The sequence below is a fragment of the Oncorhynchus keta genome, chromosome 30 (assembly GCF_023373465.1).
Source record: "Oncorhynchus keta strain PuntledgeMale-10-30-2019 chromosome 30, Oket_V2, whole genome shotgun sequence".
In the NCBI taxonomy this organism is placed as follows: domain Eukaryota; kingdom Metazoa; phylum Chordata; class Actinopteri; order Salmoniformes; family Salmonidae; genus Oncorhynchus; species Oncorhynchus keta.
Window position 1 is genome coordinate 9,645,146 of NC_068450.1, and position 17,500 is coordinate 9,662,645.

General features: G+C 41.8%; 1 protein-coding gene across 1 annotated transcript in view; it reads right to left on the reverse strand.

Moving 5' to 3' along the window:
• Window positions 1–2,255: 2,255 nt before the first annotated feature.
• Window positions 2,256–17,500, reverse strand: part of LOC118377822 (complexin-2) — a 70,287-nt gene continuing 55,042 nt past the window's right edge. Inside the window, exons 3-4 of the mRNA XM_052487486.1 lie at window positions 5,086–5,273; window positions 2,256–3,646 (exon numbers count right to left, since the gene is read on the reverse strand). Of these exons, the coding sequence (XP_052343446.1) occupies window positions 3,449–3,646; window positions 5,086–5,273 (386 nt within the window). The 3' untranslated portion in view covers window positions 2,256–3,448. The remainder of the gene's footprint in view (window positions 3,647–5,085; window positions 5,274–17,500) is intronic.

Genomic DNA, 17,500 nt, shown 5'->3' on the forward strand with positions numbered 1-17,500 from the left:
TATAGGGCCTGGTGTTATAGCAGTAGGATGTTATAGCAGTAGGATGTTATAGGGCCTGGTGTTATAGCAGTAGGATGTTATAGCAGTAGGATGTTATAGGGCCTGGTGTTATAGCAGTAGGATGTTATAGCAGTAGGATGTTATAGGGCCTGGTGTTATAGCAGTAGGATGTTATAGCAGTAGGATGTTATAGGGCCTGGTGTTATAGCAGTAGGATGTTATAGGGCCTGGTGTTATAGCAGTAGGATGTTATAGCAGTAGGATGTTATAGGGCCTGGTGTTATAGCAGTAGGATGTTATAGCAGTAGGATGTTATAGGGCCTGGTGTTATAGCAGTAGGATGTTATAGGGCCTGGTGTTATAGCAGTAGGATGTTATAGGGCCTGGTGTTATAGCAGTAGGATGTTATAGCAGTAGGATGTTATAGGGCCTGGTGTTATAGCAGTAGGATGTTATAGGGCCTGGTGTTATAGCAGTAGGATGTTATAGCAGTAGGATGTTATAGCAGTAGGATGTTATAGGGCCTGGTGTTATAGCAGTAGGATGTTATAGCAGTAGGATGTTATAGCAGTAGGATGTTATAGGGCCTGGTGTTATAGCAGTAGGATGTTATAGGGCCACGTGTTATAACAATTCAGTCTGTCATCAACTAACTCTTATTCTGTATGTGATCGACACAGGCCATCACAGAGCTGAGAATCTACAACAACCCAAACTTCTGAATCTAGTAAAACAGATTCTGTTGCCGGGAGACTACAACATAAACAGGCCATCGTTTGAGTTGTTGTATTTGGTGTGAATTCCCCCCCTATGTTCCTATGGCGATGTGAAAGGAATGTGTTAAGTATTTCTTTAGACATATGGCACAACCAATTCGAGCCTGGTTAGAGTTTGTGCACACAGGATTCATAGACACTTATAAACAGGGACTGTATAAATCAACAACATAATATCACGTCACTATAGAAAGACACAGATATCGTATAAACATACAAACATACATACAGTACATGTACTGTAGTAGTACATAGACATCATTACAATGACTTCATCGTTTTCTCCTCGTCTTTTCTTTGCGTATACTCTTGTATATTGTACACATTAGGATACAGTTGGTGAGAAGGGTTTAGACAAATAGCTAGATAGTGTAACGGAACTACACTTTTTTTCTTTACAGGAAAAAAAATTATTCAACATTGAATTATAATTGTTCTAGTTATTTTTTTGTGTGTGTGTGTGATTATTACAGTCTAAACAATATGATTTTACCTAGTGAATAAACACTATCAGAACTAAACTAAAAAAAAAGAGAAATTTTACGAATAATTTATTCATAACATGTGATTATTTAAATGTTTATTTTAGTTTTTTTTCTCTCGAATATATCAATCTTCAATGTCATGTAGCCATGTACGTTATATGAAAAATCTGAGAATTTCTGACAATTAAAACTTCACAGGGTTTGGTCTTTGGAAAGTGTATCCCAAAATGACATCAATGTCTATATTTGCCAGCCTATTCCTACTGAAATCAACAAGACTGGACCACTTCCTTAGTTCTGGACAATTTCCTTAGTTAGTGGGGACAAAATAAATGATCATGTTTTTTCAGTATCTTTGGATATTAATAATTCAAACACTACCAATGCGATTGTCTCTCAGGATAACATGGAATTTATGAAGGAATTTAATTTAGGTCAATTTATGAACTATTAAATAAATGAAATTCCATTTAACATTTCTTACTATTTCATAATAGCCTCCAAAAGAATGAGTTAAACAAGTACCTTGTGTAAAACAGACATGTGGTATGGGAGGTGGGTAGTGAAAGGCTGACATACGCAGTATCGGCTTCCTTCACTGTAATGCAGTGCTCATGTTTGATTGTCTTTGGACTGCACTAACCACCAACTGTTAAATATGATGTTGACTAAATCTTTTCTATGGATAATCTGAGTGTTTAATGTTGAATGTGAATCTGTTGTATTCTATGGATAATCTGAGTGTTTAATGTTGAATGTGAATCTGTTGTATTCTATGGATAATCTGAGTGTTTAATGTTGAATATTAATCTAGTGTATTCTATGGATAATCTGAGTGTATAATGTTGAATATTAATCTAGTGTATTCTATGGATAATCTGAGTGTATAATGTTGAATATTAATCTAGTGTATTCTATGGATAATCTGAGTGTCTATTGTTGAATATTAATGTAGTCTATGGATAATCTGAGTGTCTATTGTTGACTGAATCTGTTTTATTCTATGGATAATCTGAGTGTATAATGTTGAATATTAATCTAGTGTATTCTATGGATAATCTGAGTGTATAATGTTGAATATTAATCTAGTGTATTCTATGGATAATCTGAGTGTCTATTGTTGAAGAGGTGAATCTGTTGTATTCTATGGATAATCTGAGTGTTTAATGTTGACGAGGTGACCTTTGTTTGAGCAAAAATGGTTTCTCTCACAAGATGCAGTCTGTCAAGGTGATAATCTCCTATATTTAATCTGGGAAAATGAGATATGTTTTATCATTAGTCAGGAATGTAAAGGGAAATTAAACTTGCCTTAGTTGTTTCATAGCATTAAGAAGGCATTGGATCAGCTCTATTCGTACAGCCAGACTAACATTAAGAAGGCATTGGATCAGCTCTATTCGTACAGCCAGACTAACATTAAGAAGGCATTGGATCAGCTCTATTCGTACAGCCAGACTAACATTAAATGCATACGTCATAATGTGGCATGTTTGCATCCTTTGAAGACAAAACAGCGTATCACAAAGTTAAATGATATCATCAAAACGACTTCAACGAGACCCTCATTAACAGTTCCCCTGTTGGAGGAAGTCCTACGAAGGCACAGTCTAAACTAACTAAACTGCTGATCTCAAAAAGACCTAGAATAGAATATCCCCTGCCCATACAGTTACAGTAGCTTACTTACTATAAAAATAGAAAAAGCCAGTGAATTAAAAAAAGAAAAAGAAAAAAGCGCTCCATCTTCAGATACGTGTTGGCAGTGCTTTTCAACCACATCAGCAGGAATTGCCCATTGAAGTGTCTGTCCATTAGTACGGTGGATTGAACCCTGCTCTCTAATGAATGGCTGGACAGAAACTCCTTACCCCAGTTAATACCAATGGCCAACCAATCCAAATGCATCTACCTGGTGCGGTGAATCTATATACCAACGTTGGAATGTTAGATTAGGGGGGGGGGGGAAACCAAACATAAACTCAGTCGGCAGTTGAGAGACCGACGAGAAGCTGTGGGTAGATATATAACCACATTGTGTCTAGTCAGGGTAAGAAAACAACAAATATTTCTGTAAAGGCAGTGAATGGCCGTTTGGCAAGAACCCCTTCTACCCAAATCCCCAGTCCCAGATCTCTCCTCCCCCTGGCTGGACCGAACCATGTGTTGTTGTTGTCGATGTGTTCATTACTTCTTGAACATGTCCTTTAGAGGTCCAGGGAGGAACTTGAGGACGGTGTCCAGAATGCTCTCCTCATCCTCGTCTTCCTCGTCTCCGCACCCGGCTGGGATGGCCTTCTTGGCACGCGTCAGAGACCCCTCACAGGCCTGCTCCATGGCTGCCTTCTCCTCTGCCTCCTTCTCCTCCTTCTTCTTCAAGCCATACTGCGTGGATAAAGGGCACAGAGATAACAATATACAGTGCCTTGCGAAAGTATTCGCCCCCCTTGAACTTTGCGACCTTTTGCCACATTTCAGGCTTCAAACATAAAGATATAAAACCGTATTTTTTTGTGAAGAATCAACAACAAGTGGGACACAATCATGAAGTGGAACGACATTTATTGGATATTTCAAAGTGTTTTAACAAATCAAAAACTGAAAAATAGGGCGTGCAAAATTATTCAGCCCCCTTAAATTAATACTTTGTTGCGCCACCTTTTGCTGCGATTACAGCTGTAAGTCGCTTGGGGTATGTCTGTATCAAGTTTTGCACATCGAGAGAGTGAATTTTTTTCCCATTCCTCCTTGCAAAACTGCTCGAGCTCAGTGAGGTTGTAGTTACTCCATTGTAGTTACTCCACAATACTAAAGTGACAGAGTGAAAAGAAGAAAGCCTGTACAGAATACAAATATTCCAAAACATGCATCCTGTTTGCAACAAGGCATCACTGCTAAAAAATGTGTAAGAGTAATTAACCTTTCGTCCTGAATAAAACGTTTTATATATTTGGAGCAATACAACACATTACTGAGTACGACTCTCCATATTTTAAAGCCAGGTGGTGGCTGCATCATGTTATGGGTATGCTTGTAATCGAGAAGGAATAGGGACTTCTTCAGGATAAAAAATAAAACGGAATGGAGCTAAGCACAGGCAATATCCTAGAGGAAAACCTGATTCAGTCTGCTTTCCACCAGACACTGGGACATTTATTCACCTTTCAGCAGGACAATAACCTAAAACACAAGGTCAAATACACACTGGAGTTGCTTACCAAGGAAAGTGTTCGGAGCTACAGCTTGGACGTAAATCTACTTGAAACTCTATAGCAAGACCTGAAAATGGTTGTCTAGCAACAACCAATTTGACAGAGCTTGAAGAATTTTGAAAATAACAAATGGGCAAATATTGTACAATCCAGGTGTGGAAAGCTCTTAGAACCTTACCCAGAAAGACTCACAGCTGTAATCACTGCCAAACGTGCTTCTACAAAAGTATTGACTCAGGGATGTGAATACTTATGTAAATTAGATATTTTTGTATTTCATTTTCAATAAATTTGCTAACATTTTAAAAGGTGTCATTATGTGTAGATGGGTGAGGGGGAAAAATCGATTGAATCTATTTTGAATTCAGGCTGTAACACAACAAAATGTGGAACAAGTGAAGGGGTGTGAATACTTTCTGAACTAACTGTATATTATTTATAGTTTACATTAAAAGGGCAATCTGGGATTCAAAGCAAAGAACTATACAAAGTACTTTTTTAGGTGTAGTATACAGCTGAAGGTTGGGGCTGGAGTAATGTAATGGTTTTATAACGGGGTACATTGAATGTAAAATAGTTTCTGAGTAGTTTGTGGACTGCTGCAGTGCTCACCTTGTCCCTGATGGACTGTCGTACGACTTCTCTTTCTGCCTCCATTTTCCGGTGCTTATCCTTCCTCTCCTCCTCCTGTTGTCTCAGTGCCTCCTGTCGCTCCTCCTCTTCCTCCTTCTTCTTCTTTGCGGCCTCTGGATCCTTCTCCTCCTCTCCGCCTAACATTTTCCCCATGTCTTTAGTGGCCCCTGGAGGAAGCAGGCGCACACACACAGAGCAGAGCCTGAAGTCATTCAGTTAAAATACAATACAATACACTTCTATTTGTCCATCTGCTACCAACCCAAATCCTACAGCCACAACCTGCCACCTGTCTCACTGATCTATATGATATACTGTATCAGCAGCCCAACCTGTCTCACTGATCTATATGATATACTGTATCAGCAACCTGTCTCACTGATCTATATGATATACTGTATCAGCAACCTGTCTCACTGATCTATATGATATACTGTATCAGCAACCCAACCTGTCTCACTGATCTATATGATATACTGTATCAGCAACCTGTCTCACTGATCTATATGATATACTGTATCAGCAACCTGTCTCACTGATCTATATGATATACTGTATCAGCAACCTGTCTCACTGGTCTATATGATATACTGTATCAGCAACCTGTCTCACTGATCTATATGATATACTGTATCAGCAACCTGTCTCACTGATCTATATGATATACTGTATCAGCAACCCAACCTGTCTCACTGATCTATATGATATACTGTATCAGCAGCCCAACCTGTCTCACTGGTCTATATGATATACTGTATCAGCAGCCCAACCTGTCTCACTGATCTATATGATATACTGTATCAGCAGCCCAACCTGTCTCACTGATCTATATGATATACTGTATCAGCAGCCCAACCTGTCTCACTGATCTATATGATATACTGTATCAGCAACCTGTCTCACTGATCTATATGATATACTGTATCAGCAGCCCAACCTGTCTCACTGATCTATATGATATACTGTATCAGCAGCCCAACCTGTCTCACTGATCTATATGATATACTGTATCAGCAGCCCAACCTGTCTCACTGATCTATATGATATACTGTATCAGCAGCCCAACCTGTCTCACTGATCTATATGATATACTGTATCAGCAGCCCAACCTGTCTCACTGGTCTATATGATATACTGTATCAGCAGCCCAACCTGTCTCACTGATCTATATGATATACTGTATCAGCAACCTGTCTCACTGATCTATATGATATACTGTATCAGCAACCTGTCTCACTGGTCTATATGATATACTGTATCAGCAACCTGTCTCACTGATCTATATGATATACTGTATCAGCAACCCTGTCTCACTGATCTATATGATATACTGTATCAGCAACCTGTCTCACTGATCTATATGATATACTGTATCAGCAACCTGTCTCACTGATCTATATGATATACTGTATCAGCAGCCCAACCTGTCTCACTGATCTATATGATATACTGTATCAGCAACCTGTCTCACTGATCTATATGATATACTGTATCAGCAGCCCAACCTGTCTCACTGATCTATATGATATACTGTATCAGCAACCCAACCTGTCTCACTGATCTATATGATATACTGTATCAGCAACCCAACCTGTCTCACTGATCTATATGATATACTGTATCAGCAACCTGTCTCACTGATCTATATGATATACTGTATCAGCAGCCCAACCTGTCTCACTGATCTATATGATATACTGTATCAGCAGCCCAACCTGTCTCACTGGTCTATATGATATACTGTATCAGCAGCCCAACCTGTCTCACTGATCTATATGATATACTGTATCAGCAGCCCAACCTGTCTCACTGATCTATATGATATACTGTATCAGCAACCCAACCTGTCTCACTGATCTATATGATATACTGTATCAGCAACCCAACCTGTCTCACTGATCTATATGATATACTGTATCAGCAACCTGTCTCACTGATCTATATGATATACTGTATCAGCAGCCCAACCTGTCTCACTGATCTATATGATATACTGTATCAGCAGCCCAACCTGTCTCACTGATCTATATGATATACTGTATCAGCAGCCCAACCTGTCTCACTGATCTATATGATATACTGTATCAGCAGCCCAACCTGTCTCACTGATCTATATGATATACTGTATCAGCAGCCCAACCTGTCTCACTGATCTATATGATATACTGTATCAGCAGCCCAACCTGTCTCACTGATCTATATGATATACTGTATCAGCAGCCCAACCTGTCTCACTGATCTATATGATATACTGTATCAGCAGCCCAACCTGTCTCACTGGTCTATATGATATACTGTATCAGCAGCCCAACCTGTCTCACTGATCTATATGATATACTGTATCAGCAGCCCAACCTGTCTCACTGATCTATATGATATACTGTATCAGCAGCCCAACCTGTCTCACTGATCTATATGATATACTGTATCAGCAACCTGTCTCACTGATCTATATGATATACTGTATCAGCAGCCCAACCTGTCTCACTGATCTATATGATATACTGTATCAGCAGCCCAACCTGTCTCACTGATCTATATGATATACTGTATCAGCAGCCCAACCTGTCTCACTGATCTATATGATATACTGTATCAGCAACCTGTCTCACTGATCTATATGATATACTGTATCAGCAGCCCAACCTGTCTCACTGATCTATATGATATACTGTATCAGCAGCCCAACCTGTCTCACTGGTCTATATGATATACTGTATCAGCAGCCCAACCTGTCTCACTGATCTATATGATATACTGTATCAGCAGCCCAACCTGTCTCACTGGTCTATATGATATACTGTATCAGCAGCCCAACCTGTCTCACTGATCTATATGATATACTGTATCAGCAGCCCAACCTGTCTCACTGATCTATATGATATACTGTATCAGCAGCCCAACCTGTCTCACTGATCTATATGATATACTGTATCAGCAGCCCAACCTGTCTCACTGATCTATATGATATACTGTATCAGCAGCCCAACCTGTCTCACTGATCTATATGATATACTGTATCAGCAGCCCAACCTGTCTCACAGATCTATATGATATACTGTATCAGCAACCTGTCTCACTGATCTATATGATATACTGTATCAGCAGCCCAACCTGTCTCACTGATCTATATGATATACTGTATCAGCAGCCCAACCTGTCTCACAGATCTATATGATATACTGTATCAGCAGCCCAACCTGTCTCACAGATCTATATGATATACTGTATCAGCAGCCCAACCTGTCTCACTGATCTATATGATATACTGTATCAGCAGCCCAACCTGTCTCACTGATCTATATGATATACTGTATCAGCAGCCCAACCTGTCTCACTGATCTATATGATATACTGTATCAGCAGCCCAACCTGTCTCACTGATCTATATGATATACTGTATCAGCAGCCCAACCTGTCTCACAGATCTATATGATATACTGTATCAGCAGCCCAACCTGTCTCACTGATCTATATGATATACTGTATCAGCAGCCCAACCTGTCTCACTGGTCTATATGATATACTGTATCAGCAGCCCAACCTGTCTCACTGGTCTATATGATATACTGTATCAGCAACCCAACCTGTCTCACTGATCTATATGATATACTGTATCAGCAGCCCAACCTGTCTCACTGATCTATATGATATACTGTATCAGCAGCCCAACCTGTCTCACAGATCTATATGATATACTGTATCAGCAGCCCAACCTGTCTCACAGATCTATATGATATACTGTATCAGCAGCCCAACCTGTCTCACTGATCTATATGATATACTGTATCAGCAGCCCAACCTGTCTCACAGATCTATATGATATACTGTATCAGCAGCCCAACCTGTCTCACTGATCTATATGATATACTGTATCAGCAGCCCAACCTGTCTCACTGATCTATATGATATACTGTATCAGCAGCCCAACCTGTCTCACTGATCTATATGATATACTGTATCAGCAGCCCAACCTGTCTCACTGATCTATATGATATACTGTATCAGCAACCCAACCTGTCTCACTGATCTATATGATATACTGTATCAGCAGCCCAACCTGTCTCACTGATCTATATGATATACTGTATCAGCAGCCCAACCTGTCTCACTGATCTATATGATATACTGTATCAGCAGCCCAACCTGTCTCACAGATCTATATGATATACTGTATCAGCAGCCCAACCTGTCTCACTGATCTATATGATATACTGTATCAGCAGCCCAACCTGTCTCACTGATCTATATGATATACTGTATCAGCAGCCCAACCTGTCTCACTGATCTATATGATATACTGTATCAGCAGCCCAACCTGTCTCACTGATCTATATGATATACTGTATCAGCAGCCCAACCTGTCTCACTGATCTATATGATATACTGTATCAGCAGCCCAACCTGTCTCACTGATCTATATGATATACTGTATCAGCAGCCCAACCTGTCTCACTGATCTATATGATATACTGTATCAGCAGCCCAACCTGTCTCACTGATCTATATGATATACTGTATCAGCAGCCCAACCTGTCTCACTGATCTATATGATATACTGTATCAGCAGCCCAACCTGTCTCACTGATCTATATGATATACTGTATCAGCAGCCCAACCTGTCTCACTGATCTATATGATATACTGTATCAGCAGCCCAACCTGTCTCACTGATCTATATGATATACTGTATCAGCAACCCAACCTGTCTCACTGATCTATATGATATACTGTATCAGCAACCTGTCTCACTGGTCTATATGATATACTGTATCAGCAGCCCAACCTGTCTCACTGATCTATATGATATACTGTATCAGCAGCCCAACCTGTCTCACTGGTCTATATGATATACTGTATCAGCAGCCCAACCTGTCTCACTGATCTATATGATATACTGTATCAGCAGCCCAACCTGTCTCACTGGTCTATATGATATACTGTATCAGCAGCCCAACCTGTCTCACTGGTCTATATGATATACTGTATCAGCAACCCAACCTGTCTCACTGATCTATATGATATACTGTATCAGCAACCTGTCTCACTGATCTATATGATATACTGTATCAGCAGCCCAACCTGTCTCACTGATCTATATGATATACTGTATCAGCAGCCCAACCTGTCTCACTGGTCTATATGATATACTGTATCAGCAGCCCAACCTGTCTCACTGATCTATATGATATACTGTATCAGCAACCCAACCTGTCTCACTGGTCTATATGATATACTGTATCAGCAGCCCAACCTGTCTCACTGGTCTATATGATATACTGTATCAGCAGCCCAACCTGTCTCACTGGTCTATATGATATACTGTATCAGCAACCCAACCTGTCTCACTGATCTATATGATATACTGTATCAGCAACCTGTCTCACTGATCTATATGATATACTGTATCAGCAGCCCAACCTGTCTCACTGATCTATATGATATACTGTATCAGCAACCCAACCTGTCTCACTGATCTATATGATATACTGTATCAGCAACCCAACCTGTCTCACTGATCTATATGATATACTGTATCAGCAACCCAACCTGTCTCACTGATCTATATGATATACTGTATCAGCAACCCAACCTGTCTCACTGATCTATATGATATACTGTATCAGCAACCCAACCTGTCTCACTGATCTATATGATATACTGTATCAGCAACCCAACCTGTCTCACTGATCTATATGATATACTGTATCAGCAGCCCAACCTGTCTCACTGATCTATATGATATACTGTATCAGCAGCCCAACCTGTCTCACTGATCTATATGATATACTGTATCAGCAGCCCAACCTGTCTCACTGATCTATATGATATACTGTATCAGCAGCCCAACCTGTCTCACTGATCTATATGATATACTGTATCAGCAGCCCAACCTGTCTCACAGATCTATATGATATACTGTATCAGCAGCCCAACCTGTCTCACTGATCTATATGATATACTGTATCAGCAGCCCAACCTGTCTCACTGATCTATATGATATACTGTATCAGCAGCCCAACCTGTCTCACAGATCTATATGATATACTGTATCAGCAGCCCAACCTGTCTCACTGATCTATATGATATACTGTATCAGCAGCCCAACCTGTCTCACTGATCTATATGATATACTGTATCAGCAGCCCAACCTGTCTCACTGATCTATATGATATACTGTATCAGCAGCCCAACCTGTCTCACTGATCTATATGATATACTGTATCAGCAGCCCAACCTGTCTCACTGATCTATATGATATACTGTATCAGCAGCCCAACCTGTCTCACTGATCTATATGATATACTGTATCAGCAGCCCAACCTGTCTCACTGATCTATATGATATACTGTATCAGCAACCCAACCTGTCTCACTGATCTATATGATATACTGTATCAGCAACCTGTCTCACTGGTCTATATGATATACTGTATCAGCAGCCCAACCTGTCTCACTGATCTATATGATATACTGTATCAGCAGCCCAACCTGTCTCACTGGTCTATATGATATACTGTATCAGCAGCCCAACCTGTCTCACTGATCTATATGATATACTGTATCAGCAACCCAACCTGTCTCACTGATCTATATGATATACTGTATCAGCAGCCCAACCTGTCTCACTGATCTATATGATATACTGTATCAGCAGCCCAACCTGTCTCACTGATCTATATGATATACTGTATCAGCAGCCCAACCTGTCTCACTGATCTATATGATATACTGTATCAGCAGCCCAACCTGTCTCACTGATCTATATGATATACTGTATCAGCAGCCCAACCTGTCTCACAGATCTATATGATATACTGTATCAGCAGCCCAACCTGTCTCACTGATCTATATGATATACTGTATCAGCAGCCCAACCTGTCTCACTGATCTATATGATATACTGTATCAGCAGCCCAACCTGTCTCACTGATCTATATGATATACTGTATCAGCAGCCCAACCTGTCTCACTGATCTATATGATATACTGTATCAGCAGCCCAACCTGTCTCACTGATCTATATGATATACTGTATCAGCAACCCAACCTGTCTCACTGATCTATATGATATACTGTATCAGCAGCCCAACCTGTCTCACTGGTCTATATGATAGACTGTATCAGCAGCCCAACCTGTCTCACTGGTCTATATGATATACTGTATCAGCAGCCCAACCTGTCTCACTGATCTATATGATATACTGTATCAGCAGCCCAACCTGTCTCACTGATCTATATGATATACTGTATCAGCAGCCCAACCTGTCTCACTGATCTATATGATATACTGTATCAGCAGCCCAACCTGTCTCACTGATCTATATGATATACTGTATCAGCAACCCAACCTGTCTCACTGATCTATATGATATACTGTATCAGCAGCCCAACCTGTCTCACTGATCTATATGATATACTGTATCAGCAGCCCAACCTGTCTCACTGATCTATATGATATACTGTATCAGCAGCCCAACCTGTCTCACTGGTCTATATGATATACTGTATCAGCAGCCCAACCTGTCTCACTGATCTATATGATATACTGTATCAGCAGCCCAACCTGTCTCACTGATCTATATGATATACTGTATCAGCAACCCAACCTGTCTCACTGATCTATATGATATACTGTATCAGCAGCCCAACCTGTCTCACTGATCTATATGATATACTGTATCAGCAGCCCAACCTGTCTCACTGATCTATATGATATACTGTATCAGCAACCCGACCTGTCTCACTGGTCTATATGATATACTGTATCAGCAACCCAACCTGTCTCACTGATCTATATGATATACTGTATCAGCAGCCCAACCTGTCTCACTGGTCTATATGATAGACTGTATCAGCAGCCCAACCTGTCTCACTGGTCTATATGATATACTGTATCAGCAACCCAACCTGTCTCACTGGTCTATATGATATACTGTATCAGCAACCCAACCTGTCTCACTGGTCTATATGATATACTGTATCAGCAACCTGTCTCACTGGTCTATATGATATACTGTATCAGCAGCCCAACCTGTCTCACTGATCTATATGATATACTGTATCAGCAACCTGTCTCACTGGTCTATATGATATACTGTATCAGCAGCCCAACCTGTCTCACTGGTCTATATGATATACTGTATCAGCAACCCAACCTGTCTCACTGGTCTATATGATATACTGTATCAGCAGCCCAACCTGTCTCACTGGTCTATATGATATACTGTATCAGCAGCCTGTCTCACTGATCTATATGATATACTGTATCAGCAACCCAACCTGTCTCACTGGTCTATATGATATACTGTATCAGCAACCTGTCTCACTGATCTATATGATATACTGTATCAGCAACCTGTCTCACTGATCTATATGACATACTGTATCAGCAACCTGTCTCACTGATCTATATGACATACTGTATCAGCAACCTGTCTCACTGATCTATATGATATACTGTATCAGCAGCCCAACCTGTCTCACTGATCTATATGATATACTGTATCAGCAGCCCAACCTGTCTCACTGATCTATATGATATACTGTATCAGCAACCCAACCTGTCTCACTGATCTATATGATATACTGTATCAGCAGCCCAACCTGTCTCACTGATCTATATGATATACTGTATCAGCAACCCAACCTGTCTCACTGATCTATATGATATACTGTATCAGCAACCCAACCTGTCTCACTGATCTATATGATATACTGTATCAGCAGCCCAACCTGTCTCACTGATCTATATGATATACTGTATCAGCAACCCAACCTGGCTCACTGATCTATATGATATACTGTATCAGCAGCCCAACCTGTCTCACTGATCTATATGATATACTGTATCAGCAGCCCAACCTGTCTCACTGATCTATATGATATACCGTATCAGCAACCCAACTGTGGGTCTGTAAAGTTCCAGTAGAGTACAGTAGAGTAAGGATGAAATATAGAGAGATTCCCAATTACAATAATATAAACTTGCTAGGGATAAAATAATGGTGCCTCGACTTCAGTTGTAAAACTAGCGTGTGGACCAGCCAGTCCAGTTGAAAAGGCCTGTGTCATCTGGTAATCAGTAATGACTGAAATGTCCTGACTCGTAGCACGTGGCAGCTCTCTAGTGACTATAACACAACGATTTCTCCCAGCGTATCGATATTGTTGTTGTTACCAGAGTCAGATCAATAATAAACAGAGCATCACCTGAGTGACTATGAATTATGTATATAACAGCAGAGTTAAAACTTTATCCTGGAATTGATCTACTGTTCTGACACTAGATGAGGCTGGCCGCAGGCCAAGTTACTGCTCTGAAACAGGAAGTTACTGCTCTGAAACAGGAAGAGGCTGGCCACAGGCCAAGTTACTGCTCTGACACAGGAAGAGGCTGGCCGCATGCCAAGTTACTGCTCTGAAACAGGAAGAGGCTGGCTGCAGGTCAAGTTAATGCTCTGACACAGGAAGAGGCTGGCCGCAGTCCAAGTTACTGCTCTGAAACAGGAAGAGGCTGGCCACAGGCCGAGTTACTGCTCTGACACAGGAAGAGGCTGGCCACAGGCCGAGTTACTGCTCTGACACAGGATGAAGCTTGCCGCAGTCCAAGTTATTGCTCTGACACAGAAAGAGGCTGGCCGCAGGCCAAGTTACTACCCTGACACAGTAAGTTACTGGCCACCAGGAGCCAATAGATCCCCCTGGAGAGCAGGGTTAAAGGTCACTCTGGAGTCCCTGGAGAGCAGGGTTAAAGGTCACTCTGGAGCACCTGGAGAGCAGGGTTAAAGGTCACTCTGGAGCCCCTGGAGAGCAGGGTTAAAGGTCACTCTGCGCACTGTTAGCGCCCAACTGCTTTCAAATCTATAGCCCCCACGGACTATGGCACTATTACCCCATGATAAATGAAAACAACTGTCATGTCTACTCCCTCTCCCCCTCTCTGGTGCTCGTTGTCACCAGTTCTCTCATTAATTACGCATACCTGTCACTATCGTTACATGCACCTGTGCCTCATGACACTCACCTGGACTCCATCCCCTTCCTGATTACCTCCCCTATATCTGTCACTCCCTTTGGTTCTTTCCTCAGGCGTTATTGGTTCTGTTCTTGTTTCATGTCTGTAGGCTTTTCCTGTTTCTTGGTGTCGCTACCGGGTGTCGCTACCGTAGCAACCGGGGATGCCTCAGCTGGCTCGTCAGGCTCCCATGCCTCCTGGTCCCCGGGACCTTCCCTCTGGTCGGTGTTCTGCAGCTGGAGCCGTGCGTCAGGGAGGGGGTACTGTCACGTATCCTCCCTCTCCGGCACGCCAGGTCACCAGGCTGCTCATTATTACGCACATAGTTACACGCACCAGCGCCTCATCAGACTCACCTGGACTCCATCACCTGCCTAATTACCTTCCCTATACAGTGGGGCAAAAAAGTATTTAGTCAGCCACCAATTGTGCAAGTTCTCCCACTTAAAAAGATGAGAGAGGTCTGTAATTTCATCATAGGTGCACTTCAACTATGACAGACAAAATGAGAAAAAAAAATCCAGAAAATCACCTTGTAGGATTTTTTATGAATTTATTTGCAAATTATGGTGGAAAATAAGTATTTGGTCAATAACAAAAGTTTATCTCAATACTTTGTTATATACCCTTTGTTGGCAATGACAGAGGTCAAACAATTTTCTGTAAGTCTTCACAAGGTTTTCACACACTGTTGCTGGTATTTTGGCCCATTCCTCCATGCAGATCTCCTCTAGAGTAGTGATGTTTTGGGGCTTTTGCTGGGCAACACGGACTTTCAACTCCCTCCAAAGATTTTCTATGGGGTTGAGATCTGGAGACTGGCTAGGCCACTCCAGGACCTTGAAATGCTTCTTACGAAGCCACTCCTTCGTTGCCTGGGCGGTGTGTTTGGGATCATTGTCATGCTGAAAGACCCAGCCACGTTTCATCTTCAATGCCCTTGCTGATGGAAGGAGGTTTTCACTCAAAATCTCACGATACATGGCCCCATTCATTCTTTCCTTCCTTTACACGGATCAGTCGTCCTGGTCCCTTTGCAGAAAAACAGCCCCAAAGCATGATGTTTCCACCCCCATGCTTCACAGTAGGTATGGTGTTCCCTGGATGCCTCGGCCCGGCTCGCCAAGCCAAACCAAGCCAAGCCTCGGCCGGCTCGCCAAGCCTCGCCAGGCTCGCCAAGCCGGCCAAGCCAAGCCTCGCCAAGCCAAGCCAGGCTCGCCAAGCCAAGCCTCGCCAGGCTCGCCAAGCCTCGCCAGGCTCGCCAAGCCTCGCCAGGCTCGCCACGCCTCGCCAGGCTCCCGCGCCTTGGCCGGGTCGCCATGCCTCGCCAGGTTCCCGCGCCTCAGCTGGCTCTATAGGTTCCCGCGCTTTAGCCGGCTCTATAGTTTCCCGCGCTTTAGCCGGCTCTACAGTTTGAGATTTGTTCTGAACGTTGCTCCCTAATGGAATTATTATTCATGACTTTAATACTGCTTGGGTCACATATACTGCATGATCATCTCTCCAAGTAAAGGTATTGATCTTGATTTAATGAAGAGTGGTGAATTCCCTTCTTAGCACGCAAATGGTACTTTCAAGTTTCAAGAATGAGATATTAATCAATTAGGCCTATGCTAATTCAGTTAAGGTCCATTTATGTCTTTAAAGTAAAAAGAGAGGGTGGTCATAGTGAGATTCCCATAAACTGTGGCTATGAATGCAATGTGTATTGTATAGAGTACAAATAAAGATGTTGTTCCACCATTCTTAAAGGACCAGTGCAGTCAAAAATGTGATTTTCCTGTGTTTTATGTATACTGCTCAAAAAAATAAAGGGAACACTAAAATAACACATCCCAGATCTGAATGAATGAAATATTCTTATTAAATACTTTTTTCTTTACATTGTTTAATGTGCTGACAACAAAATCACACAAAAATGATCAATGGAAATCAAATTTATCAACCCATGGAGGTCTGGATTTGGAGTCACACTTAAAATTAAAGTGGAAAACCACACTACAGGCTGATCCAACTTTGATGTAATGTCCTTAAAAACAAGTCAAAATGAGGCTCAGTAGTGTGTGTGGCCTCCTCGTGCCTGTATGACCTCCCTACAATGCCTGGGCATGCTCCTGATGAGGTGGCGGGTGGTCTCCTTAGGGATCTCCTCCCAGACCTGGACTAAAGCATCCGCCAACTCCTGGACAGTCTGTGGTGCAATGTGGCGTTGGTGGATGGAGCGAGACATGATGTCCCAGATGTGCTCAATTGGATTCAGGTCTGGGGAACGGGCGGGCCAGTCCATAGCATCAATGCCTTCCTCTGCTGACACACTCCAGCCACATGAGGTCTAGCATTGTCTTGCATTAGGAGAAACCCAGGGCCAACCGCACCA